This window comes from Dipodomys merriami, unplaced genomic scaffold (genome assembly GCF_024711535.1).
Source record: "Dipodomys merriami isolate MVZ:Mamm:240054 unplaced genomic scaffold, mDipMer1.0.p SCAF_22, whole genome shotgun sequence".
NCBI lineage: Eukaryota > Metazoa > Chordata > Mammalia > Rodentia > Heteromyidae > Dipodomys > Dipodomys merriami.
Genome location: NW_027203604.1, coordinates 9,981,400 through 10,008,457, shown reverse-complemented (window position 1 = coordinate 10,008,457; position 27,058 = coordinate 9,981,400). Strand labels below are relative to the sequence as shown.

At 43.5% G+C, this 27,058-nt stretch overlaps 1 protein-coding gene and 1 long non-coding RNA gene across 2 annotated transcripts in view; one reads left to right on the top strand and one right to left on the bottom strand.

Moving 5' to 3' along the window:
- The window catches only part of LOC138834696 (uncharacterized), an 89,157-nt gene that overhangs the window by 39,037 nt on the left and 23,062 nt on the right, over positions 1 to 27,058 (top strand). The window lies entirely within an intron of this gene.
- On the bottom strand, positions 2,374 to 7,774 carry LOC138834695 (spermatogenesis-associated protein 31E1-like). Its single transcript, XM_070033321.1, has 4 exons — positions 7,586 to 7,774; positions 6,911 to 6,968; positions 6,334 to 6,394; positions 2,374 to 6,126 (listed from the first exon to the last, which is right to left on the bottom strand). The coding sequence occupies exons 1-4, from the start codon at positions 7,772 to 7,774 to the stop codon at positions 2,442 to 2,444; spliced, it is 3,993 nt and encodes a 1,330-aa protein (XP_069889422.1). The 3' UTR covers positions 2,374 to 2,441.

Below are 27,058 nucleotides of genomic sequence, written 5' to 3'. Positions count from 1 at the left end.
TCTCTGTTGGATTGTCTGGTCCATAGCTTCACGGATGCCCAAGAAAGGCAGAGTCAATAGCAGGAGAAACAAGAGAAAGTTCCTTGTTCCTGCCTCTGGTTGGTTCTCCAGATGTACTGTTGCACTTGTACACTCAGATCCCTGGAGCCCATGTCCAAATCTTTTTTTTTTTTTTTTGTCGGTCGTGGGGCTTAAACTCTGGGCCTGGGCGCTGTCCCTCAGCTCTTCAGCTCAAGGCGAGCGCTCTACCACTTGAGCTACAGCGCCACTTCCGGTTTTCTGGTGGTTTATTGGAGATAGGAGTCTCACCGTCTCTCCTGCCCGGGCTGGCTTTGAACCGCAGTCCTCAGATCTCAGCCTCCTGAGTAGCTAGGATTACAGGCGTGAGCCACCAGCGCCCGGCCCCATGTCCAAATCTTATCCTGACAGAACCTACCTCTCATTCCCCCAAGATAACCAAGCAGCACGGCCTCAGCAACCTTGGCTCCTCTCATTACTGGGCCCACCCTGGAGGACACTGTCATCATTAGGTAGAAGGTCTGACTGAGTATTTCCTTGCCACACCTACACCCCTACGGGCTTCTGTTCTGGTCCCACACATGGAACCATGACAGGCTTGGAGGAAGGGCCATGCTGTTTCATCTGGCTCAGTGGCACCTCCAGCACAAGAACAAATGTGGCCTCTGGAGTGGTTCATGTTGCCCACCGGGTGTGGAATCCAGTGTGGCTCCTCTTACTCTCTTGGCCTGTTTTCCATGTGAACAGACCCTGTGATGAGGAAACTTGCACCAGATGCAGAGCAAGGCCTAGCAGGGCCTTTCCTGGGTTGCCCCTCACCCTGAGAGCTGAGGCGTTTGGGGCAATTCACTTGACCTATGTGGACTAGTCATGTCTGTGGTTCTTTTTCCTGCTGATCTCTAGGGCAAAAAGGGGACTAAAGGCCAGGACAGGGTTATTGTGTGATTTCAGGCCAACCTTTCAGTCCTCACATCCTCTGGGAAGGGTGATAGCCTGTGAGATACAAAATTTCCTAGACCTGGCTTTAGTCCCAACTATCAACTTATTCTTTCTGGAATTGCTGGTACTGGGGCTCAGGTGTTGGGGACTCTCCCTGTGCATTTTATTCAAGGCTAGCACTCTACCGCCTGAGCCACAGCTCCAGTTCTGGCTTTTTGGGTAGTTAATTGGAGTCTCATGCACTTTCTTGCCTGGGCTGGCTTAGGACCTCAATTCTCAGATCTCAGCCCCCTGAGTTGGCTAGGGATTGCAGTCATGAGCCACTGGCGCCTGGCTCTTATTCTTTTAGGAAGTGACTCTTCCTTCAAGGTTTTGTCTCTTCTCCTTTCTGTGTTAGGGATAATGGGGTGTCTTCAAGTTTGTGATCTGAAAACCATACCTGTGAGTGAGTCCTGGGGATGGGGCCGGTGTGAATGTCTCAGTCCCTGAGGTGTCAGAACTCCATGCCAGAGCTCTGTTGCTTTCTGTCCACAGCAATGATGATAGTGTCCCTTTGCCACTCTGCCTCCTTCCTTAACTAAACCTTAACAATTCTCCCAACTCTCTCCTCTCTCCTCTTCTCCTCTCTCCTCCCTCTTCCCCCTTCTCTCTCCTCTCCTCTCTCTGCCTCTGTCTCTCTATCCCTCTGACCTGTTTCTCTCTCTCTCTAGGTACATCATGCCTCCTTCCTCTCATAGGTTATATTGTACACACAGTTGTGCTTCAAAAGGCTGGTAGATGACACTAGGAGAGAGTAGTCCACCCCTCAGTGGCGGTTGTATGACTCCCCACCCACCCATAGAATTGTGGTATCTATGATAGTCTGTGCTCTAGAGATAGAAGGCAGAGGTGATAGTGGGTGATACTGCTCTGTTATCCAGGCTGAGCTACAGGGGCTGGCTGGCTGGCCTCCTCTCCTTTCTAGCCTCCATCCAGGCAAGCAGGGCCTTTGGGAACAGGTGACCTTTATTTTTCTCTAGGAAATCCAGGGGGCAATGATTCTCTCAACCTGAGCCCAAGTTGGTTGTACTATACTTTAAACATTCCCTCACTCTCTTTGGGACACCTCTAGTGCATCTCCATACCCACCTCTACAACTGCACAAAGTTCATCCTAGAATGAGCAGGGAGAAAGCCAGGTTGAACCAGATGCTGGGATGAGGCTCAATTCTGGATTGCCCATTCAGACAAATCCTGAAGGTTTTCTGTAGTTTGTTTCTAATGATGGACATTTAAGGTGCAGTAAGAGACCTAGGGAGAGTCCTCAGAGCCACTGTCCCACCCTGTGCTCCCATCCTTTCTAGAAGCTATTGTAGGGAAGTCCAAATGCTGACTTCCCTACACCCAGCCAGAACAGAGGGAATAAAAAGCTCACTCCTTGGGATACAATGAAATAAATTTATTAGAAGCAATACAAGATTGGGTTTGCTTTCCTCAGCAATCTGGTCACCCAGACAAGACCGATTTCTGGTAGTAGCACACTGGATGACGGTAAGTATATTTGGAAGCATGTGTGCCACCCAGCCTATCCCGGCAGGAATTGGTTAGGGAAACAGGCTTTCTGGGCAGCAAGGGCTGATTGCTAGTCTTGTTTGTGGTACATCTGTTCTCAGTAGGGTGGCCATGGCCCCTGTGACTGGCCTGATGACCACAGCTCATTATTGGGGTTTCTTCTGGATCAGAGGGATGCACGTGGTAATTAGAACGTATATCCTGGTAATTAGAGTGTATGTCCTGGTAATTAGAATGTATGTCCTGGTAATTAGCATGTATGTCCTGGTAATTAGAGTGTATGTCCTGGTAATTAGAGTGTATGTCCTGGTAATTAGAATGTATGTCCTGGGATCCTTTTCCATGGTAGCACAACTGGCATGGGTCACATTCATGCTGAAGCCCCGTCTTGTTCAAGAGTATCTGTCCATCAGGCATCATGAGTGACTGGGCTTCAGTCGCCCCACTGTCTGTGTAACATTGTTTGCTAGTTCCTGCACCTTGGCTCTGTGTAATGGCTACTGGGAACTCAACTCCTGGCTGGGAGTCTTCTTTCTCTTGGTTTCTTGTATCAGGGTTAAGAAATTGCAGAAAATTCTTCCCCTTTGTCTTTTCGGAAGGATGTGGTCCCATCTCTTGGGAAGTCTCCCTCCCATTGGAGCCTACTTTCCTATCTTGGGAAGGAGGGCTCAATTCCCAACTTTGGGAAGGCTTTACCCTTTCCTGAAGTCCTGGATCAGACTTTCTATAGTCCTGTCTATCAGCATGGGAACCAAACATATTGCTTTGTTTTTGTCCTTGCACTTCAACTCTGATGTCCCTGGGAACTTGTTCTGTTTTCATCCAAAGGTCACGAGGGACTTGGGAAGTTGCTGGATTTCTTCTTGTTTGAAACATGTTCTGGGTGCTGGTTAAAGAGGCCTTGGAAGACTGGTTGGTTGTGGTGGGGAGTTTGTCGGCGTGGCTGTGTTGGATGTCAGTGGCTGGGTTTTGTGGCTTTTTCAAGCCAACCCCCAGTTTACATTGGACCTCACAAATCAAATGGGCTTTCTGTTGGGAATCTCCAGAGTCTGGTGAAAAATTTCTGGAGCGGGAGGGGTTGTTACTAGTCCCCTGAGACTCTGAACTCTTCAGATTAATTATTTGAGAGTTTTGAAACAGACTAGTTACTGGTTTAGGAGGCAACTCCTTTTTTACCTCCTCTGTTTCCTTGGTATCTTTGGTCACTGGAGGGGCGAATGCCAATTTTTTCTTGAGAGTGGTTCCATTAAGGAAAGGGTTCCTTGAGACCATGTCCATACTCCCCTGTGGCTTAGGACTGGCCATCACTGGACTAGGACTTGGCTTCAGACTGGCCTTCACAGTCTCCAGGACAGTCCTCTGATGTTGAGTCCTGCTTAGGAGACTGGAGGTGCTGGGTTTAAGGGGCAAGCTGCTGTTCTGTTCAGACGGGCAGGCCTCTGTGTATCTATGGCTGATCCTAGATGGATTATGCCCCTGGGACCTCTGTATTTCTGCAGGTGACGGGGCAGAGAAGAGAAGCTTCAATGAAGCTACTGATACTTTCCCTACTTCTTCCTTCCCTGAATCTTTCTGACCGTGTTCTTCTGGTTTGGACACCTTCAAGCCACGGGAGTCTGAGGAAGGAAGGTCATGCTGTGGAAGAGGTGAAGCTGGATCTTCACATAAATTGAGATTTGGGTCACCGGCCTGCAGCTGGGGATACCATCGGTGTTTCTTCCAGCATGTTATGGTGTTGGTCTCTAACATAAGGCGACTTTTAGTATCAAGAAACAAAAGCTCCTGGAAAGTGTTTACCCTGGATGGCTGATTTGTGCAGGATACTACACTTGGTTCTGAAGAGGCATTGGACTTGGAGAAAACACTTCTTCTAGCCAAGAAGGATTGACGCACACGCACCGGAATCATGCCCTTCTTAATCTGTTCCAGCTTCCTCCCCAGGTGGATGTCCAGGTATTTTTTATCTAGTGTTCTAGGTAAGTGACTTCCTGAGTACTTCTTTTGCCTCGTCCCGTCACTTTCTAAAACATCATTGTTCTCCAGACCCTTCACCGGGTGCCTCTCCAGATCTTGCTCTATGTTGTTCAGAGGGAAAGCTACTTGGACTTCATTAGAAAATGTGGACTCTATCTTGCTTTCACAACTGAGTGAAGTGGGCTGAGAAGGCTGGGGAAACTCATGCTTATTCTGTGGCTGGCACTCAATTTTTCCTGGGAATTTATCCTGATACTGCATCGGCTGGGGTTCTGGGAGTCCAAGGGAAGGGAAGTGCTGCCCTTGATATTTGGTGACCTTCTCTTGACTCTGAGGTTCCCCCTCAGGCTTCTGGCACTCAAGGATGATAGAGTTCCTGGAAAAGGTACAGTCTAATTTATTAATCTGGGGGTCATTGCTGCCCTGGGGAAGGTTAAGAGTGGGTTGATTAATGATCTCCTGAGTTGTTTCAAACTTAGAGGTTAAAACTTCGCCACATTTCAGTCGCTCTTTTAAGGACCATTCAAGATCCTGGGGTCTATTTGGAAATAATGATTGTGCTGCCCACTGTTCAGATATCAGACCTGATGCCCTACAGGTATTAATCTGTGGTGGAGTAGAAGGTAGTTGGGTTGGGAATGGGTGCGGGAAGTGGTCCTCGGTCAGGACTTTAGATGCTGGGGGAGGAAACTTTTGTGTCTCAAGCTGAGGTTGAGCAGCATCCTGAGGCTGAGAAAAATGTAGAGCTCCTTTAGGTGGAGGTTCAGTTAAGAAAACATTATTAAATGTGAAAGGTTTAGTTCCATGAGCAGAAGACCTTGCTTGGAGCCAGGCTGAAGTCATCAGAGACTCGCTATGCAGAGAGGGTAGGCCCCAGAAAAACTGGCTGCGTCTCAGATCCCCAGGGTCTAACTCATCCTTCGAATAAAAGCCCTGTGGATAACTGGGAGCCTGCCACATTTCTGCTTCTGTTTCCCACAGGAGTTTGTTTATGGTGTGTCTCTCGTTATTCTGTGACTTCAGTAGGTCCCCCAGATTCTCTGGGGGATAGCCTGGGCTCAATGGTGTGAAAAAGGGCCCATTCTTTTCTTTCTCCCTCCATAGCTTTTGGCTCACTTTTTTGGAGATAAACATCTCCAGAAGTTGGATGTTGTTTTTAATGAAGGAGATGCCTCCAGCCACTGTCTGCCAGAATCTGGAGTCTCTCTGGAAGGAGATTTCTGCTGGTGGTGGGGGCAAGCTTTCTGGCTGAGATGTTGTGCCACATGCCCAGGTGCGTAAAAATAAGGTTTTGGCAGATTCCCACCAACAGCACAGCAAATAAATTACACGGTGAAAGCTGTCGAGGCCCAAGGTGGTCCAGGGGTAAATGGTCAAATCAGCATTTTCTAAGAAGTGGGTCCAGGAGATGGTTCCCAGAGATATAGTATTTAAGTTAGATTGTTCTTCTAGGTGGTGTATAGGCAAAGAACACTCAGTTAGAGGTGCTAGGGAAGCCAATGGCAAGGTTCTGGGCACAGGATTTTGCGCACTCTGTTCAAGTGTCTGCTGGGTTCTATCAGTTTCAGGTTTCAACACCTCATTTGTGGCATCTTTATCTAACTGTTGAAGAAGGTGTTCCTGGTCCTGGAGGTTTTGTAGGTAGCTGCAGGAGACAGGAGGCAGATAGGGGCCAAGAGGCCAGTAAGGCCAGGCCATGCTGAGCACTGCAGCTATTGCCCCCTCCATGGCCTGCCACACTGACTTTAGAAAGCCTGTTGTCTCCCCAGCTATAACCACACCCCACCACACCAAACTGTGTCCAGGGCAGCCTAAGTAGGAATAAAAGTACAAGCATGGATAAGTTCCTTACTTTTGCAGAGTAGAAGCCAGATTCATAGTGACCTCCAGTTTTTCCAGGCAGTCTCTGGTTACTAGAAATGGAGATTAAGATTATGGAGAAGGGAAGACCCTGAGATGTTATTGAAGGATACATGGACTATCCCTTAGCAGAGGAAGCAATTAAGACTCGAGCTAAAATCTCAGTGTCCACAGCCTTATGCTGGTGACAGTATTAGGAAGGTCCAGGAAGAGGCAGCGCTTCATCACTTACAAGATCCTTCTACCTCTGGCCAACCTCCAAGGCCTTCTGACCTTCCCTGTGGAGGATGGGTTCTCAGGGAAGTGTCCACATGTGAGCCTACAGTTCCGACTTCCAAATGAAAGCCACATTGCTCCCAAGTCTCCCACTGCCCCACCCCTCTGGGGTCCTATTCCCCAGGGCTTATAGCTTCATTACAGCACAAAACCTGAGACATGTTCCTAGTTCTGATGTCCTTCCCTGGCGCCTCCGTCTCAGGAGTCTGCAGTTAACAACCTCGGAAACCTGGCTGTAGTTGTCAGGGACAGATGAGTTCAAATCCCCTCTGGAGTCAAAGGACAAAGCCTACCTGCCAGAGTATCCCTCTTCTTCCTGCACCTTCTCCGCCATTTCTTCCCCACATGAGTCTGAAACACAAGAAAGAAAGAGATTGGGGCTCCCTTCTCCACTCGCTGTGGATATTCCCTGTTCCTGTATAATATGACATTCTGCCTCACCTGTGTCCTGTCCTTTTCCTGTTTTTAGCATGGTTGAAGGTTTTCTGTTTTCCTCAAAGTACACTGTGATTTCTAGGTAAGACCCACCATAGGTGGCCTCAGTGCTATTCTTCTGTTCAATACTATGGACTCAACTCTGCTGATGCTTCCTCAGGACAGAGGCAACCCAGCCTCTGATGGCAGATTTTCAGGGTCTAAGCACATCATTCTGATCAGCCCAACTCTGAGAAGAAGTGTGGTCCTCAGACTCCTGCCATGACAGGGGACGGGCGAACTGGTGCTCAATTCCCCAACTCTCACGAGCCCAGTGCTTTACTACCAAGCTTCAGTGTTTGATTTCTCCCTGGCACTTGACACACACAGTGGCAATATACTCATGCCTCTCTCCCGCCTCCCAGAGCCTAGGAGAAAGATGCTCTCTCCTTTCCCGGGATTTCCCCTCTCCAGATCTTAATAGTACTTTTGGAAAAATGAAAAGATCCGTAGAGAACCATTTCTGTTAAATGCAGCATAATAAGGGTTCTTACCTTCTTCAGCCTCTTTCTTTTTTCAGGTAAAAATAGATTACTCTGTAGGTAAGGGATTAGTAAGTGGAAAAGCCCCACTCCACAGACAAAGGCAAGGATCATGTCTATTGCCCATGTTGTGATGCTTGTGGACTTGGGGTTCAGCCATGCCATGAAAATGCTTTTCAGACAAGAGAGAATATCCTCCATCGTCTGAATCGCAGTATTGCTCTCAGGCAACTGAGCTCAGGTAAGCTGCCCTTGGGAGCAGGCGGTAAGGCTCATGCTTGCATCACAGAACTGTGACTTGGTCACAAAGAACAGCTGGGAGGGGGAGGGGCAGGGACAGGGGGAAGAGAGACTGCACCACAGTCCCTCCTCTGCTTCCACTTTTCAAGGCTTTTTAAGACCCCCCCCCCCAAGGCCACCTCCACCCTCTCGATCTGCCAATGACAGATCTCATGCCATATCCTGTTGAACCAAGCCATTGGCTGCTTCCTTGAGGTCCATCTGTTTTGTAACTTTTGAAAAATTGGGCTTGTCTTTGTCATTTTTGTTGTTTCCCAAGAGATTTACAATCTGGATCTCCTCTGTCTGCAACTCCAACTTTCCCACATAATGTGTTCATTCCTTGTATCATCTCAGATGTGAATGCACATTTCTTTTATATTTATTTAGCATTGTGAATTTAAATAGAACTAAAAATAATTTCCAATTTCTGTTAGAGTCTTTAAAATTCATCTTCAAAACTTCAAATGGTTAAGTATAAAGTTGAATCTATAAAGGGTATTTTTAATTTTTTTAGTTGTACAGAGATTTAGATTTAATATTTTTAGTTGTACAGAGATTTAGTTCAATGTGAGTAGAGTGCATCATATTTTTGGATACTAATAGCTTTTTCTTAAATCAATGAAAAAGTATAAAAGTTTGACTCTCCTTTAGCTTCTTCTGCTCAAGGATTTTTTTGCTCTACCACTTGAGCCAAACTTCTCCTTCCAGCTTTTTACTGGTTAAGTGTAGGTAAGAGTTTCATAGACTCTTTTTGCATGGGCTGGCTTCAAACCACAATCCTCGGATCTTAGCTAGAATTACAAGCAGTAACACACTACCACATATCCCCCCTAAAAATTGTCAAAAAAAAGTCCACATACAATAAATCTCTCCATTTAAACAGAAGGAAAATGTATTTCCAAATAAAGGCCGAAACTATTGTTGCTATCAATAAAATGTACTACTTTACATACAATATTTAAGCAAAGCTTTTGTATAACAACATATCATTCTTAGATTGTAACTCTTAAATTGGTTTTTGTTTGTTGGCTTGGGTTTTTGTGGTTTTTTTTTTTTTTTTTTTTTTTTTTTTTTTGCCTGTCCTAGGGCATGAACTCAGGACCTGGACACTGTACCTGAACTTCTTTTGCTCAAGGCTAGCACTCTACTACTTGAGCCACAGTGCCACTTCTGGTTTTTTTCTGCTTATGTGGTGCTGAGGAATAGAACCCACGGCTTCATGCATGCTAGGCAAGCACTCTACCACTAAGCCAATTTCCCAGCCCCTGTTTTCTTCACTATTGATTTCTAATTTTGTTCCATTATGGTATGTTAGGATAAAGGAAACCATTTCAATTTTTTTTGTATTTTCTTTATGGTATAAAAGATGATATATATTGAAGAAAGTTTTATGAGCTGTTGAGAATGTGTAATCTGCTATATCACGAAATAATCTCTCTCTATATATATATCTATTAAGATATATATCTTTTAAGATATATATATCTTTTAAGTCCAGTTCACTGAGGGTGTTTAGTTCTCAGATATCATTGTTGGTATATTTTTCCAGGTGTTTTACATATAAATGAAGGTGGAGTATTAGGCCACTCACTGTTATTGTATCTGATTCTAACTGTCCCCTTATTTTAGTAATGTTTGTTTTATGAATTTGGGGGCATTGGTATTTTGATGCATATATATTTCAAATTGTTATAGCTTCTTGATGAATTGTTCCTAGTATTGATATTAGTGTTTTTCTATATCTCTTTTAACTAGTTTTTGCCTGAAATCTGCTTTGTCTAATATGAATATAGCTATTCTTCTATTGACTTCCACTTGCTTGGTGTATCTTCTTCTACCCTTGGTCTTTTAGTCTGTGTGTTTCTTAGCTGTGTGGTGTGTTTCTTGTAGATGAGAAATTGGTGGATCCTACGTTCTGATTAAACTTGACAATCAGAGTCTTTTGATTAGAGGGTTAAGCTCGTTAACATTTAGGGTTATGATTAAGAAGTATTTGCTGTTTCCTGTGGTTCTCCTGTTCTTTTTCAAATTAATTATTGTATGGTTGGTTCTTTTCTTTCATCATATTCTTCTTCATGTTTTTCTGCTTTGCTGAGTTGGGCATGTTTGCTACTTTCTTGGTTATCATGTGTGCCACCCTTCCTTTTGTGAGTCTTTTCTTTCTTGGTCTCTGTGATAGTCTATCTTTCTTTTTAGTGTATATTATTCCCTTCTGTATCTTCTGCACTGTAGGTTTGGTGGACATGAACTGCTATATTTTATTCTTATCTTGGAAGGTTTTTATTTCTCTATCAAAATCCGAAGATAACGTTGCTGGATATGTTATTATTTGCTGGTAATTACTGTCCTGCGGGGCTTGAAATATATTGTTGCTTGATTTCCTAGCTTACAGGTTTGTGCTGTGTGAGGTAATTCTTTTTCCCCCGTGTGTGTATGTATGTGTGTGTGTCTGTTGTCTGTGTGTGTGCAGCTTAAATTCAGACTCTCTCCCTTAGCTTCTTCTGCTCAAGGATTTTTTGCTCTACCACTTGAGCCAAACTTCTACTCCCAGCTTTTGTTGGTTAAGTATAGATAAAAGTTTCATAGACCCTTTTTGCATGGGCTGGCTTCAAACCATGATCCTCAGATCTCAGCCTCCTGTGTAGTAGAATTATAAGCAGTAAGAACTTCTTTTTTTTCCTACCTTCCTTCCTTCCTTTCCTTTTTCTGTCTTTCTTTTTACTAATCGTGGGGCTTGAACTTGGGGTGTTTTGCCTTTGCTTAGCTTTTTCACTCAAGCCTGGCACTCTACCACTTGAGCCACACCTTCACTTCTTTGCTGGTGAACTGAAGAGTTTTGTCTTCGATTTGTCTTCACTGGCTAGCTTCAAAGGTTGATCTTCAGTTCTAGCTAGGATTACAGGCATGAGCTCCCACTGTCCGAATATCCTCTATTTCTGAAAATCTTTCTTCTGCTGGTTTTTGTCTGCCTATAATACTATCTATTGCTTTTTTCCCTAAGTATCACAATGTTTATCAATAGATACAAGTATATAAAATCAGAGCCGGGCACTGGTGGCTCACGCCTGTAATCCTAGCTACTCAGGAGGCTGAGATCTGAGGATCGCAGTTCAAAGCCAGCCCGGGCAGGAGAGACCGTGAGACTCCTATCTCCAATAAACCACCAGAAAACCAGAAGTGGTGCTGTAGCTCAAGTGGTAGAGCACTCGCCTTGAGCTGAAGAGCTGAGGGACAGCGCCCAGGCCCAGAGTTCAAGCCCCATGACTGACAAAAAAAAAAAAGTATATAAAATCAGGGCATGAACAGGATATCTATTGCTTTTATTTTATTTATTTTGTCAGTTGTGGGGCTTGAACTCTGGGCCTGGCCACTGTCCCTCAGCTCTTCAACTCAAGGCGAGCTCTCTACCACTTGAACCACAGCACCACCTCCAGTTTTCTAGTTGTTTATTGGAGATTAGAGTTTCACAGACTTTCCTGCCCAGACTGGCTTTGAACTGTGGTCCTCAGATCTCAGCCTCCTGAGTATCTAGGATGACAGGAATGAGCCACCAGCACCCAGCTTGCTTTTATTTTATTTATTTAACTTTTCATTTCTAATATTTCTTCTTGTTTGCCCCCCAGTTTCCTTTTCTTTGCTGATTTTTTTTTTACCCATGTTGCTATCATTTTTGTTTAGTTCTTGAATTGATTTCTTGTTTTCATCCACAGACCTCACCCACTCTTGGGACATCAACTCTTGAGTAAGCTGAAGGATTTCTCTTCACCTGCTTTTGCAGGGCCCCTCCAAGTTGGCTGTTGTAGATAGGTCTTTTCTATCTCTAGGGCCCCACACCAGCCCTGACTATGAGAGGGAGGTTCTGTGTTCAGGGAGGCATCTCTGAAAAAGCTCTTCCTGCTTTCCAAGGACAAAAAAGGCATTTTTTCTGACATGCCTTTGTGTTGTTATGTATTTGTGCACACATTCCAAGTGTTACTCTTTTAGAGAAAGAGCTATGAATCTCTCATCTTGATAAATAATCTAGAGACTGAACCAGTGACACATACATGGCAAATGTCATTACAATCCCTTTAAAAGATCATGATTAGTTTTTTAAATGTAATTAATAGTCCAATGGGATTTAATTTTGATAATTTGATAAATGTATACACTGTACATTGAAAAAATTCACCTCATAAATACCTTACACCCTTCTCTTCCTGTCTTTTTCCTTCTTTGATGCATTTTATTATACTTTGTAGACTACACATAGAAATCTGACAATGTACTTTTCTTCTCTTCCCCCTTTATACCCTTTTCTTTCCTCTTCTTCCCCCACTGAAGCCTTCTATATAATCTTTGTACACTGTCCTCCATCTGCTCCTCCTCTTATCATCATCATCATCACCACCACCATCATCATCATTTTTTTTCTAGATTTTTTACATATAAACAAAAACTTGCAGTAGTGACCTTATGAACTTGGTTGATCTCACTCCACAAGATGATCTCCATTTCTATTTTTTCCTGCACATGACAAAATGTCATTCTTCCTTGTGCTTAACACTCCATTATATATTATGTTATTCTCTCTCTCCCTTTCTCTCTCTCTCTCTCTCACACACACACATATGTATATATCACATATTTATCCATTTATGAGCTTCTAGGCTGACTCCATAGCTTGGCTATTGCCAATAGTGCCATGATAAATATGAGTGGACAGGCATCTCCCTGGTATGTCAACTTGTACTCCATATGTATGCCCAAAAGTGGTATAGCAGGGAGGTAGTACAGATCTGGTTTTAGTTTTTTTTGAAGAACCTCCATTGTGATTCCCACAGAAACTGTGCTAGTTTACATTGCCAATAGCAGTGGGTCCCTTTATCCTCACCAGTATTTGTTGTTTGCTTTCTTGATGATTGCCATTCTGTCTAGGTGAGTTTCCGTGTCATTTTGACATTCTGTCTAGGTGAGTTTCCGTGTCATTTTGATCTGAATTTCCTTTATGACTGTTGATGTTCAACTTTGTTCATATATTTATTCATGATTTGTACTTCTTCCTCTGAGGATCATCTGTCTAATTCATTTGCTCATTTTTAAATTGGATTATTTGTTCTTTTGGTGCTCAATTTTTTTAGCCCTTTGGATATTCTGGATAATATTCCTTCTCTGTTGAATAGCTGGCACTCAATAGATAAAGATTATCTCCCATTTTATAGATTGTCTCTTGGTTCTGGTAATTGAATTTTTTGGTTTTTATTTTTGCTATGCAGAGCCTTTTAATTTGATGTAATCCCATTTGTTTATTTTTACTCTTGTTTTCTGGGCAGTTGGAAGTTCTATTCAATAACTTGTAACTTCCTGTTTTTTCTCTGAAGTTTCTTGTGGTACTTTCAAAGTTTCCAATCTTCTATTAAGATTTTTGATCTATTTTGACTTGATTTTTGTACAGGGCGAGTGATAAGAATTTAGTCTCATATTTTCTACATGCATATAGCCAGTTCTACTAGTGCCATTTGTTGAAGATTTGTGGTATTTCCAACACACATTTTTGGCTCCTTGTTAAAAATTAAATGGCTATGTGTGTGTGGTTCCTTTTGGTCTTTGTGGTGTTTATGTGCCACAATTATGCTGGTTTTAGCTATGTAGTATAAAGTCTGATATTATGATGGCACCAGCAACATGCCATTTATTTATTTGCTTATCCATCTATCTATCTATTTATTTATTGGCTCAGTATTCTTTTGACTCTCTGGAGTCTTTTATGTTTCAGACAAATATTAAGATAGATTTTATTTCTGTGAAGAATGATCTTGGGATTTTTTTTTTCCAGTTCTGGGGCTTACATTCAGGGCCTGGGTGCTGTCCACTAAACTCTTTGTGCTCAAGGTTAGCACTCTACCACTTGAGCCACACCACCATTTCTGGCTTTTTCTGAGTAGTTTGTGGGAGATAAGAGTCTCATGGACTTTTCTATCTGGGCTGGCTGCAAACCTTGATCCTCAGATTTCAGCTTCCTGAGGACCTTGGAATTTTGATTGGAGTTAAATTGAATCTGTAAATCATCTTCAGTAGTTTGGCAATTTTTACATTGTTAATTTAGCCAATCCATGAACTTAGGAGATTTTTATCATCTTGTGGATATCTTCTACAATTTCCTTTTTATACTTTTCCTTGTAGAAATCTTTTGCTTCCACTGGTGAGCTTATTTTGTCTAACTCTCTGTCCTGTGATGGCACACTTGGTGTGATTCTCTGGCTTAGGACTGTTCACTGGAACTCTAAAACTGCTTTCTATGCGAGAGCTTGTTCAGATTACAGCTTCTCCTCCGCCATCTTCCCGGAACTCTCTGGTGAGCTTATTTTGTTTGTTTCAAATGAATCGTTCTGATGTCTTTCTCAGGCAATTATATTGTTGATATAAGAAAAGACACTGAAGCCGGGCGCCAGTGGCTCACACATGTAATCCTAGCTACTCAGGAGGCTGAGATCTGAGGATCACAGTTCAAAGCCAGCCCGGGCAAGGAAAGTCCATGAGATTCTTATCTCCAATAAACCACTAGAAAACCAGAAGTGGTGCTGTGGCTCAAGCGGTAGAGCACTCGCCTTGAGCTAAAGAACTGAGAGATAGTACCCAAGCCCAGAGTTCAAGCCCCACAACTGACCCCACCCCCCAAAAAAAAGAAAAAGAAAAGCCACTGATTTTTGTTTATAAATTTTGTATCTTGATGCACTGCTAAAAATTCTTATCAGATATGTTTTGGGTAAATACTTCAGAGACTTTTAAATACAGAATCTTATCATTTAGAAATACAGTAATTTGACCTGTTGCTTTCCTGGTTTTTTTTTTCCTCATCCCATTGCTCTCGCTATGAGCACTATATTGTACTATATTGAAAAGAAGGGGAGAAAGTTGAGACCCTTGTCTTGTTTTTAACTTAAGAGGAAATGATAGCTGGACAATGGTGTGTCATACCTGTAATCCCAGATACCTAGGAGTCTGAGATTGGAGGATCATGGTTCAAAGCTAGCCCAGGAAGGAAAAGTACATGAGTAGAACTATGATTCAAGTGGTAGAACACTGGCCCTGAGCAAAAAGGCTCAGGGACAGGTCCTAAGCTCTGTGTTCAAGACTCAGGACTGGCATACACATGAAAAAAAGAGAAAATGATTGCAGATTTTCTCTGTGTAGTATGATGCCAGCTCTAGGTTTGCCACATATAGCCTTTCTTGTGTTGAGGTATGTTCCTTCATTTCCTAGCTTCTTCAGAGCTTTGATCAGATTGATTTTTGTCAAAGGCTTTTTATGCATGTATTGAGATATATTTGATTTTTGCTCATGGTTTTGTTTGTATACTGTATTGTACTTATTGATTTGCATATGCTGAACCATTTTGCATCCCTGGAATGAAACTTACTTAATCATAGTGCACAATCTTTCTAATGGGCTATGGAATTCAGTTCTTTTTTTAATGTGTTATGGAATTTGAGAAATTTCACATCTATGTTTGTCAAGGAAATAATTATATGCTTTTCTTTTTGTTGTTGTTGGTAGCCTAATCTGTTATTTTTGAAGGTGAATCCCAAAATATGTTTCTGTGAGTGTGATCTCTGAATAAAGTGTCTGTGTAGCTGTGTGTCTGAGTCTCGGAGAGGACTGACAGTGTGTGTGGATCACTGAGGATTATTTCAGTATTGGTTTTGATAAAGTGCTTTCACTGGGGAAATCTGGTGTCTGATGGTCTCTGTAGATGTCTGTAATGGTATTCAATGTGGATCGCTATGGGGGTCTCAGGGTGGGTTATAGTGAGCATATGTGAGGGTCTCTGTAGAATTTATCTTTTGAGTGTTTTGTGGAGATGTCTGTGTACCTCTTTGTGGAGATATCTGGGGATGGCTGAGTGTGGATCTCTGTATGAGTGAGTAGGATTTCAGTGCAGATCTTACTGGAATTCTCATTGTGGATTGAAGTAGGCCTTGGGGTGGGAACTCCTCTCAGTGTCATTCCTTGTACAAGTCTATTTCTCTTTCTGTTGTTGTTGTTGAGATCTCTATTTGAATACTGCTGTTCTGTTGTGAAATTGGGGGGATCCTCGAGAGAACTTGGGGACCTCTCGGTATGTATCTGTATGGATTTCTGTAAGGATCCATAAGGATTCTATAAGGATCTGTGGGGTCTAACTGCAGGTCTCTGTGGGTGTCATAGTGGTGTCTGTAGTTTTCCTGTAGGTCTGTGTAGGGTCTCAGTGTGGTGTCCATGTGGATTTTGGTTCCAGGTATCTCTGGAGGTTGCTGTTTGTCTTCATGGAGGTATCCATGTAAGCCTTAGTGGAGATTCCTGGGTGGTTTCTATTGAAATGTCTGTATGGATCTCTGTTACAGGTGTTTGTGGAAATCTCCAGGATGGTGATGATGTGTGTCTCAGTGGAGAGTTCTGTAGGCCTCCACAGTGGTATCAGTGTTGGTCTGGCTTACATGTCTCATTGGTGGTCCCTGTTGGTAGACTGATCTGTCGCCTCATGAAGGACAGGGTTGGTGGCAGGAGAAAGCACAGAAAGTTCCTCCCTCCCATTTCCAGCTTCACTGTGTGTACCACTTTTACCCTCTCTGGGACATTGGCTTCCCCCTTGCTGCTGGGCTCACTCTGGAGGTGCTCTTATCATCAGGGAAGGCCTAACTCAGGAGATCCTTTCCATGCCACACTCACACCCAAAGGAATTCTAGTCCCACATACAGGCTCAGGACAGGCAAAGTCTAGAGCCATGATGTGTCATTTGCTTCTGTGGTACCTCTTGTTATAGGGTTCTCCCCAGAAAATGAAGCACATCTTTTACTAGCTTATAGGGGACCCAATGATGGCTCCTCTGCCTTGTCTTCTCATATTTTACATATCCTCTCTGCCCTGTGATAAGAAAACTTGGGATAGAAGCATAGTATGGCCATGTCAAGCCATTTGACAAAACCTATTACCTTGTGGGTACCAAGCATGTTTGCTTACATCTTCCCTGTTAGTTTCTGAGGCAAAATAAGAGACAGTATACACAAAGTATATGGCCCAGGATGGCCCTTCACTGCTCCAAGGTATTCCTACCACACCAGGGAAGAATGTTGGATCCACGTATATGTGCAAAAGTCACCAAACTGGCAGCTATGGACAGAGTTTCCTAGATTTGACTTTCACACTAATTACCAATTAACCATTTGTAGAATCCAAAAGGTAATGTCCTACAGGTTTCTTAAATATGTTAGGAAGGTAATCTTCCCTACATCAAAGCTATGCTTTCTCTCCAGTCTGTGTTGGAGCTAAAGGGCCTTCTCTGGGCCTGTGCTCTGGAAGCCAGACCTGTGAGTCCAGGGAAGAGGCCAACACAAGTGATTCCAGCCCTGAGGTCACATCACGGCCCTCTTCTCCCAGGGGTTGGTAACTGCACACACAGTTTTCCTCCAAAGAGAAGACAGCTAGTAGTGAGTGAGGGCAATGTGCTCCTTAGCCACTGTCGTATTAGGGGCTCCTAAAATCCCCTAGGCAGAAATATAGTTTCCCTGGTGGTCTCTGCTATGTGGAGTGAAGAAGGGAGAGCGAAGTGGTAGGTAAGACTCAATGCCATGCAGGCTGAGCTATGGCGAGTGTCAGGGCTCTCCTTCAGATTATATCAAGTTGACCAGAGGCTCCTGGGGCAGCCATCCTCTGTCATTCACCAGGAAATCCAGGAGGTGATTCGCCTCTGGAGAACCACTTTGCTGGGCCCAGGTCTGGCACCTCTGTGTACCCACATCCGCAGCTACACAAAGTTTACCTTCGAGGGAATAAGGTGAAAGATACATTCCACCCAGACCCTGGGTGGAATTCTCCTGGGTTGCCTTAGCCTGACAAACCCCAAAGACTTCCTTTAGTTGGTTTCTACAGTATCCTAATGATGGACATTTAAGGTGCAACGAGGGATCTGGTGTGAGGGTAACAGTACCGCTGTCCCTTGTGTGCCCATCCTCTCTAGAAGCCACTGTGAGGAAGATTGGATGCGGATCTTTCCTACACCATGTGCAATGCGGAAAGAAGCCCCATCCTTCAGATTCAGTGTGGATCTACTAAGAAACCACCAGTACATGGAGAAACCTGAGCTCATGATAGAAACAAGAAACCTTTCCTCAACAGGGAAGACAGGAGAAGCATAATCGGGTCAACCAGACAGCATGTTGGATAATGGTGAAGGTGTTCTGAGACAGGGGTCCTAGTTATCTTATACTGACAAGAGACCAGATGGGGACACAGGCACTATGAATACCAAGATCGGATTGCTTTCCTTCTTGTAAACGTCTGCTGTGGCCTTTGTGACTAGTCTGGTGATTAACGTCCCATATGCTCCATCGCTAGACTGCTCTGGATCTGGGGACCCCTGTAATCGTTGGAATGTAAGCCCAGAAGCTCCTGAAGTTCTAATCATGCCAGAACAACCGGAATGGCCAATATTATTGAACAACATTTGTCCAGCAGACACCATAAGCGTGTGGGCTTCAGCTGCCCACTGTTAGCGAATGGGTAATGCCTGATCCTGCCTTTTGCCTTTTGTATTAGGTGCAGGAAGTTGTGCATCCTTGTCTTGCTATGGCTTTCTGGAGGATGTGGTCTCATCTCTGATGGAGTTGGGTAGTCTTCCTCTCAATGGTACCTATTTTCTTGACCTCAGGAGAGGGCCTCAGGCCCCAGGATTGGGAAGGCGTCACAGGCTTCTCTCACATTAGGAGAACAAACATCTTGCCTTGATTTTGTCCTGCTCTTAACTCTCATCTCCCTGAGCCTCTATTTCCCATTGTCTCTGTTATACCCTCATTTATATCTATAAGTTACAAGGCACTTGGGAAGTTGCTGTGCTGCTTACCTCTCCTGGGCATGTTCTGGATACTAGGCAGAGAGGCCTTAGAAAGCAGGCTGAATAGGGTGGGGTACTTGTCAGGATGGCATCCTTCAGGTTGAGGAATATCCCCAACCAGGTCCAGAGGTTATTTCTCCAACTCAATCCTCACTTGGTGCTCAGTCTCCTGAGCTACTTGAACTTTCAGTTCTGCTTTTTTAGGGGTTCCCATGAAGTCAAAATTCTAGAGGATGAAAGGCTTTTACTGTCCCCAGAGACCTCACACATTTAAGGTTTATATTATTTAGTATTTTCTAGCACAGTGGCTTCTGTTATTTCACAGGCAAGGCCATCTTCTTCTCTACCTCCACTATCTCCCTGGACTCTTAAGCCATTGAAGGTAGGGATGCCAATCTGGTCTTTAGACTGGTCCCCTAAGGTGGATGTCTCTCCCCCTATGACTCATGTCTGACCATTGGTGGACTTGGCATGAAGGTGCCTTTCCCAACCTCCAAGACTGTTCTTTGGAGGGTTCTGCTCAAGGGACTATATGTGCTGGGTTTAAGGGGCTCTCCTGTCTAGATGGGCAGGCTAGGTATTAGAGCCCATGGATGATACTAGTATATGTCCTTGTCTAGGCCCTCTGCAGCTCTGTAATTGGTGGGGCAGCAAAGGGGTTTTGCAGGATAACAAATGATGCTCTTCTTACTATCTTCTCCCCGCACTTTACAGTAAGTGCAAGGTGTTGGCCATCTTGGCAGTGGAGAAGGGGCTTGGGTCACAGGAGACAGGGAAGAGAAAGACAAAGGCAGGCTGTAGAAAGGGTGAGGCTGGGGCCTCACGTAAGCTAAGACTGCTTAGCTCACAAGGCCTGATGTTGGGGACCCCATCGGTGTTTCAGTAACTTACAGTATCTCTCTCTAAAATCAGGCAACTTTTGGGATCAAAGAAGCAAAGCTGGGCTGGGAAGGTGACTCAGTGGTAGAGTGCTTGCCCCACATGCAGGAGGCTCTGGGTTCAATTCCTCAGCACCACATAAACAGAATGCCCAGGCTGGCAGGAAGAAGAAGAAGAAGAAGAAGAAGAAGAAGAAGAAGAAGAAGAAGAAGAAGAAGAAGAAGAAGAAGAAGAAGAAGAAGAAGAAGAAGAAGAAGAAGAAGAAGAAGAAGAAGAAGAAGAAGAAGAAGAAGAAGAAGAAGAAGAAGAAGAAGAAGAAGAAGAAGAAGAAGAAGAAGAAGAAGAAGAAGAAGAAGAAGAAGAAGAGAAAGAAGAAAGAAGAAGAAGCAAAGCTCTTAAGAAGTATTTACACAGGATCCAGGACCTTTGAAGGATGCAATATGCATGGGATTTTGTGGGTATTGAACTTGGAAGAAGCATGGGTAGCAGCAAAGACAGAATTCACTCTCTCTCTCTCTCTCTCTCTCTCTCTCTCTCTCTCTCTCTCTCTCTCTCTCTCTCTCTCACACACACACACACACACAGAGTGATCATGTCCTCTTTTGATCTGTTCTAACTTCCTGCCAGGTAGACTTGCAGGACATTTTCCAGATATTTTTTGTGTGAGGTTCTAGGTAAGTAAATTCCTGAGTGATACTTCCTGAATGATATCTATTCACTTGTGTGTGTGTGTGTGTGTGCGTGCACGTGCATGGGCATGAGCATCAGTTCAGGAACTTGAACTCAGGGATTGGGCTCTATTCCTGAGAATATTTTCCTAAGGCTAGTGCTCTACCACTTAAGCCTCAGCTCCACTTCTGGCTTTTTTGGTGATTAATTGGAGATAAGCATCTTACAGTATTTGCTGCCCAGGCTGGCTTTGAACCCTTAGATCTCAACCTCCTGAGTAGCTAGAATTACAAGTGTAAGCCATGGCACCCAGCTGTCTAGTCACTGTTTGAATCTTATCTTCCAGATCCTTCACTTAGGTGCTTTCTGAACTGCAGGGTAGATTTCCTGGGTAGATCACCTTGGTTGGGTCATCCAGGTTGTAAGTTCCTGGACTCTCCTTAAAACATGTTGAGTAATTGTTTTCACACGGGACTATAGAGTGCTGAACAAGTGTGGGGAGGCCTGGGAATCCTGAGGCTGGCACTGACATCAGCTGCCTGGGAATTTGCCCTGAGGCGACATCAGTTACTGCTATGCTGAGAGTCTAAGGGAAGGACAGTGCTGCCCATCTCATTACCCTGTCTTGGCTCTGTGGCTCCAGTCAGACTCCTGGAGTTTGTGGGAGCAGCTAGAATTCCCAGAAAAAATGGAGGTTATTAACTTGTTATTTTGTGAGCATGGCTGCCCTGGAATGTTGGAAGTAGGCTGGCTTTTGGCTTCTCTTGTGCTTTTTTCAAACTTAGATGTTTAAACCTTCTGTTCACTCACTTCAGCACAGTCCATTTTAGATGCTGGTTTACATTTAGGAGGAATTACTGTGGTCCTCTGTTGAGATATACAGCCTGATATTCTACAAGTTGTTGTTTTGGGAGAGGACATGGGAGATGGTCCTCCATCCGGACCTTAGCCACTGTCAGAGTCAAGTTTTGTGTTCCTTGTTGGGGTTGGACCATATTCTGGGTCAAGGGCCTAGCCTGGGAATAGGGTGGAGGTCCTAAAAGTTTAGTTCAGGGAGAGGAAGGCATTGTAGAAACTCATACAATAGCCACCAGGGACTTGCTGTGAGGAAAGGACAGGCCTTCGAAAGGTTGGCTGCATTTCTGCTATATAAGGTCCTCCAGGTTCTTAGGTTAGGATTCCTGCAGAGAACCAAGAGGCTGCCATTTGTCTGCTTTCATCTTCTAGAAGGGATTTCCCGTGGTATCTCCTTCATCCTCCTGTGTTTTCACTATGTTCTCCAGAAAATTTAGGGTATAGACTAGATTGGGGGTATGTGAAAGATGACCCCTCCTCTCCTCCTTATTCCACAAGTTTTAGTTCATGCTTTGGGAAGTTAGGATCTCTAAAAGCTGGACTTTTGTGTTTTTTTTTTTTTCATGAGGAAAGAGGATCTCCCTCAGCCTTTGTCTGCTGGCACGTGGAAGCTCCCTTTAAGGAGGCCTCTGTTGGTTGCTGTGACAGACTCTCTGGCTGGGATTTGCCATATGCCTTGGGGGGTGGGTGGTATAAGTTCTTGGTAGTTACCAACCCCCCCCCCCAGTGGGACAGGAATGAAATGGTACAGTGAAAGTGGTTAGGGCCTTGGTTGTTCCCGAAGTGAGATGCCAAATCAATTCCTAAAGAGCTGGTTTACCAGAGAGGTTCTGTTCAAGTAAGACTGTTCTTCTAGGTGTTCTACAGATAGGGGTGAGGCCACAGGTCGAGGACATTTGGTCAGAGGTGCTAGTAAAGCCAATGACAAGCTGATGGGGGTGAGGATTCTGTTGTCTGCCCCAATAACTGCTAGATTCCAGCAGTCCCATTTTTTTTTTTGCACCTAATTTGTGGCATTTAGCTGAAGACAGTCTCAATCATGGTGTTTTCCTAGGTAGCTGCAAGAGACAGAAGGCAAAAGCTGCGACCAGGAACGGGTGGGGGTCAGGGACATGCAGGAGGCTGGGCCAGGTGGACATCTGCAATCCTCTCCTCTCCTCTGTCTACCACACTGACTCGGGAAAGTTTTTTCATTCTCACATTCCAGAACTCTAGTCACACTCACCACACCCAACTGTGTCCCCAGGACAGCTTCAGTCGGAATAAGGCCACAAAACCTGACTGGTTTTTTGTTTGTTTTTTGTTTTTTAAAGGTAAATGAAGGATAAATTTTATTAACTTTTGAACAGCACATGAAAGACTTAAGATGGCAAGAAAAGACTTAATGACAGGAGTGACATTATTATATCTGAGTTGTAGGAAAAAAGAATTAAACCCTATAGATATACATAGATATAAATAAATATATTTATTTATACTTCATTTTGGGGGGAGATTTTGTTTTGTTTTGAGAAGTTTCACTCTATAGCCACTCTGGCCTTAAAATGTGATCTTCCTGCGTCAACCTCTTTTTTTTTTAGTATATTTTTTTATTGTAAAGATACTGTACAGAGGGGCTACAGTTACATGAGCAAGGTAATGAGTACATTTCCTATTGAGCATTGTTACCTCCTCCTTTGTTTTTCCCCTACCATCCCTTCCCTCCCCTCTCCTCAGCCCCCCTCGCCTGTCCAAAGATGTAAAGTTCATTTTCAACATAGTGTCTTGTACATCTCATTGTTACAATGAGTCACCCTGTATCCTTATTTCAGCATTTTGTTATTTCCATTCCCCTACCCAAATTAGAAAAAATGTATATACAAGATGCAGGGCACCAGAATCAAATACAGTGAAACCAGGGATTGTGCCATAGAAAACCTGATTAGTTTTTTATCCTTGTAAAAGGAAAGCCAGATTCAGAGTGTCCTCCAGTTTTTCAGGGCAGTCTCTAATTGCTAGAAAAGGAAATTGGGTTATGGAGAAGGGAAGAGCTTGGGGTGGTATGTGAAGAAACGCTGAATGTCTCTTAGAGGAGAACACAGGAGATTAGATTCTGGAATTCGAGCCTCAATGTCAATAGCCACACACTGTTGAAAATGGTAGGACGGCCCAGGAAGGGGAGTACTTTATCATAAACAGGGTCTTTCCATCTCTGTCAAGCTCCATGATTTTCAGAACCTCCTGTGGAGGAAAGGATATGTTCTCTCAAAGACGTACGGGTCTTAGGGAAGTGAACTGGTTTGTCCACAGGTAGGCCTAGAGGTCCTGCCTTCAAATGAAGGCTCCCCAGCCGTTCAGCATCTTCCTCTCTGGGCTACACCTATCCCCAAGCCCCTAGCAGCTTCATTCCAAGCACAAAACCTGAGTATGTGTTCCTAGTTCTGATCTCCTTCCCTGGCGCTTCCCTGTCAGGGGCCTACAATTGACAGCGCTAGCTCTGGCTGTCAGGAACAGGTTAGTTCTAGTTCCCTCTGTGGCTGAAGGGCAGAGCCTACCCTCCAGAGCAACACTCTTCTTCCTGCTCTCACTCTGCCATCTTTTTCTCACACAAACCTGAGATACAAGAAAGAGGCTGGAGCTCCCTTCTCTTCTAAGGCTAATATAATATGAAATTCTGCCTTCATCTGTGTTCTTTCCTTTATTTTTCATGGGGTTGAAAATGGTTTCTGTCTGTCTGCCTTGGGAACTATATTGGGATTCCTATGAGGTAAGATTTATCACAGATGACCACAGTGCTGTTCCTCTGTTCAGGAACATAGGCTCAACTCTGCTGCTTCTCGTCTGCCAGCTTGGCTTCTGCTTCCTCAGGCCAGAGGCGACCCAGCCTCTGATCGCAGGTTGTCAGGGGCTAAGCACAGCTTTCTGTTCAACACAGCACTGAGGAACAATGCTTCTGCCATGACAAGGGACTGATGAGCCAGTGCTTAAGTTTCCAACTCTCAGAAACCTAGTTCTTGGCCACTAAGTTGCAGTGTTCGATTTCTCCTTGACATTTGCCACATACCACAAAGGTGGTCTGAGAGCTCAGTAGATGGCCTCATGCCTAGCCTTACCCTGCCCAGTCCCGACAGTGCCTAGGGGAAGGATGCTCCCTTCATTCCTGAGATTTTTCTTTTTTCAGATCTTGGGGTTTGTTTTGGAAACTGGAAACATCAGTAGAAAAAAGGAACCTTAAAATTATTTTTAACTTGTTATTGTAATGGTGATGTACAGAGGGGTTGCAGTTATGAAAGTCAGGGTAAAGAGTACATTTTTTTATTTTTTGGACAATGTCACCCAAGAACCATTTTTTTTTGTTTTTGAGGTGGTATGAGGAAAGATTAATATATTAAGCAGCCCAATTTACATGAAAATGCAAAGGTCATTTTTATTACACATTTTGTGGGGCTGAGATTCAGCCAAGGGGTAACAATAATTTTCAGAGGAAAGAAAGGATCCTCTATCATCTGAGTTACACTGTTAATCTCATGCATCTAAGCTCTGGATGTGCCATTTGGGAGCAGCCAGTGGGGCTCATGCCTGCATCACAGATTTCATGGGATCCCTCATCACAAAGGGATCCTGAGAGGGAGAGGGACATTGGGAAATAAAGACTGCAACAAAACCCCCTCCACCTTCCCTGCCTCTAGCCTAGCAATTCCTCTGCCACCCTGAACCCTTTAGATCTGCATCTTCAACTGTCTACTCTGCCTGACAGAGACTAATATCAGTCCATTTCCTTTGGAACCCTGACATTGACTGGAACTTTAGAGATAGCTCCCGAGGTCCACCTGTTTCAAAGCTTTTGCAAATTCGGGCTCATCTCTGTTTCCCAGAGATTCTCTCTGGATCTCCTCTTGACTGCAACTTTAGCTTTCCCACATGATATGCTGATTTTTTGTACGAACTGCTGGTAACTCAAATTTCTTTTCTATTTATTGTTTTGTGAATTTTAAATAAAATAAATTTAATTTCTGATTTATCTTGTGATCTAGGGCCTTTTTAAAATTATAGTTTCACTATCTTTAAGTAGTGTACGAGGTGTTACTCACTCAACATATCAGTTTATGAGTACAATGAATTTTGATCTATATCACCCCTTTCATCATCTTCCCCAGCCCCTCGATCTTCCGGGTTTCGTAGGAGGATACACATTGAATATTATTGTATTCTTCCCCCTTTTATCTCTTCATTCATCTACCCTCCTCCCCTTGGCCTCCTCCCCACCTCAAATACCAGCTTCCCAGCTTTGTTTTTGTTAGACTGTGAGTTCGTTGTAAAGAGTCACACCATTTGAATGTTCTATAAATACCCTACTTTGGTTAACATGTTTGTGTACACATGCTTATGACCCTGCATGTGTTTACTTATATATTTATGAATCAGCTCTACCTTACAAAGATGAGAGATAACATGCATTCTGTCTCTCAGGTCCTAACTACACATCCGACATCTGACATCTCCCATTCTGTAGGCTATCTTTTTAGCTTGTTAACTATGCTGTGCAGAAACTTCTTAGTTTGGTACAATCCCATCTGTCAATTCTTTCTTTGATTTACTGAACTTCTGATCTATGCCAGTATGTTCTAATATTTCTCCCCTCCTTCACTTAATAGTTTCATGGTTTCAGGTATTATATTAAGGTCTTTGGTCCATTTTGAATTGATATTAGTACAGGGTGATAGATAGAGATCCAGTTTTGGTTTTCTGCACATGGACATCCAGTTTTTCCAGCATCATTTGTTGAAGAGTCTTTTTTTTCTATCCTGTTTTTGGCTCCCTTATATATCTAGGGGTTTATTTCTGGGTCTTCTGTTTAGACCTATTTTTCTGGTCTAGACCTACTTGCAGGCTTAGTACCAAGTAGCTTTTGTTACTATAACTTGTAATCAAGTTTAAAGTCTGGAATTGTTTTGCCTCCAGCACTACTCTTTTTTTTTTTTTTTGCCCAAGTTGCTTTTGCTATTTGAGACCTCTAATTTCTAATTTATCTTGTGCTATAGGGTCTTAAATACATATTTTCAAAAATTTACATCGCTGAATAAATATAAAAATAGATGTGAATCCTCAAATGATATTTCTAAATGCTTGTATTTTGCTTTTAAAATCATAAGAAGGGCTGGGAAGGTGGGTCAGTGGTAGAGCGCTTGCCTTGCATGCATGATGCCCTGAGTTTGATTCCTCAGCACCACATAAGCAAAAAGAAAAAAAAGCTGGAAATGGCGCTGTGGCTCAAGTGGTAGAGCGTTAGCCTTGAGCTGAAGAGCTGAGGGACAGCCCAGAGTTCAGGCCTCACGACTGGACCCCCCCCCCCAAAAAAAAATCCATAAGAAAGTACAGAAGATGAGCTGGGAAGGTGGCTCAGAGGTAGAGCACTTGCCTTGCATGCATGAGGCCCTGGGTTCGATTCCTCAGCACCACATAAGCAAAAAGAAAAAAGCCGGAAGTGGCGCTGTGGCTCAAGTGGTAGAGCGCTAGCCTTGAGCTGAAGAGCTGAGGGACAGCACCCAGGCCAGAGTTCAGGCCCACAACCAGACCCAAAAAAGAAAAGAAAAGAAAAAAAATATTTTCCTTCTCAGGCAGGAGAAATTTCATATTTTAAAATCTGAGATTGGACCATTTTTGAAATGCAAAAACCTTTCATTAGTATTTCATATTAAGTAGTTTATTTTGATGCTGGCAGGAATATTTTCAGTCTATTTATAAGGAAGTAAGATTTTCCATCTGTTTAAATGGATACATTTATTGCACATACAATTATTGGTTAATAATTTTTGCTTCTAGCAGTTAGTCAGGGCCTCATGCTTGCTCTGCAGTTACCTTATCCATTTTTGTTTGATTATTTTTCTTCCTTTTTTCTTTTCCTTTAACCTTCTTTTTTTTTTACTTTTTCTTTCCTTCATGGTTTATTTTTTAATTAGAATCTCATTTTT

What these genes read in the sequence shown, in the direction of transcription:
- LOC138834695 (XM_070033321.1), bottom strand. Translation starts at nt 7,774, where the DNA reads ATGGAGGATATTCTCTCTTGTCTGAAAAGCATTTTCATGGCATGGCTG. An exon ending in GAAGAGGGATACTCTGGCAG is followed by an intron (nt 6,395 to 6,910) that starts GTAGGCTTTGTC and finishes CTCCATTTCTAG; the next exon opens with TAACCAGAGACTGCCTGGAA. An exon ending in CTGGCTTCTACTCTGCAAAA is followed by an intron (nt 6,127 to 6,333) that starts GTAAGGAACTTA and finishes TGTCTCCTGCAG; the next exon opens with CTACCTACAAAACCTCCAGG.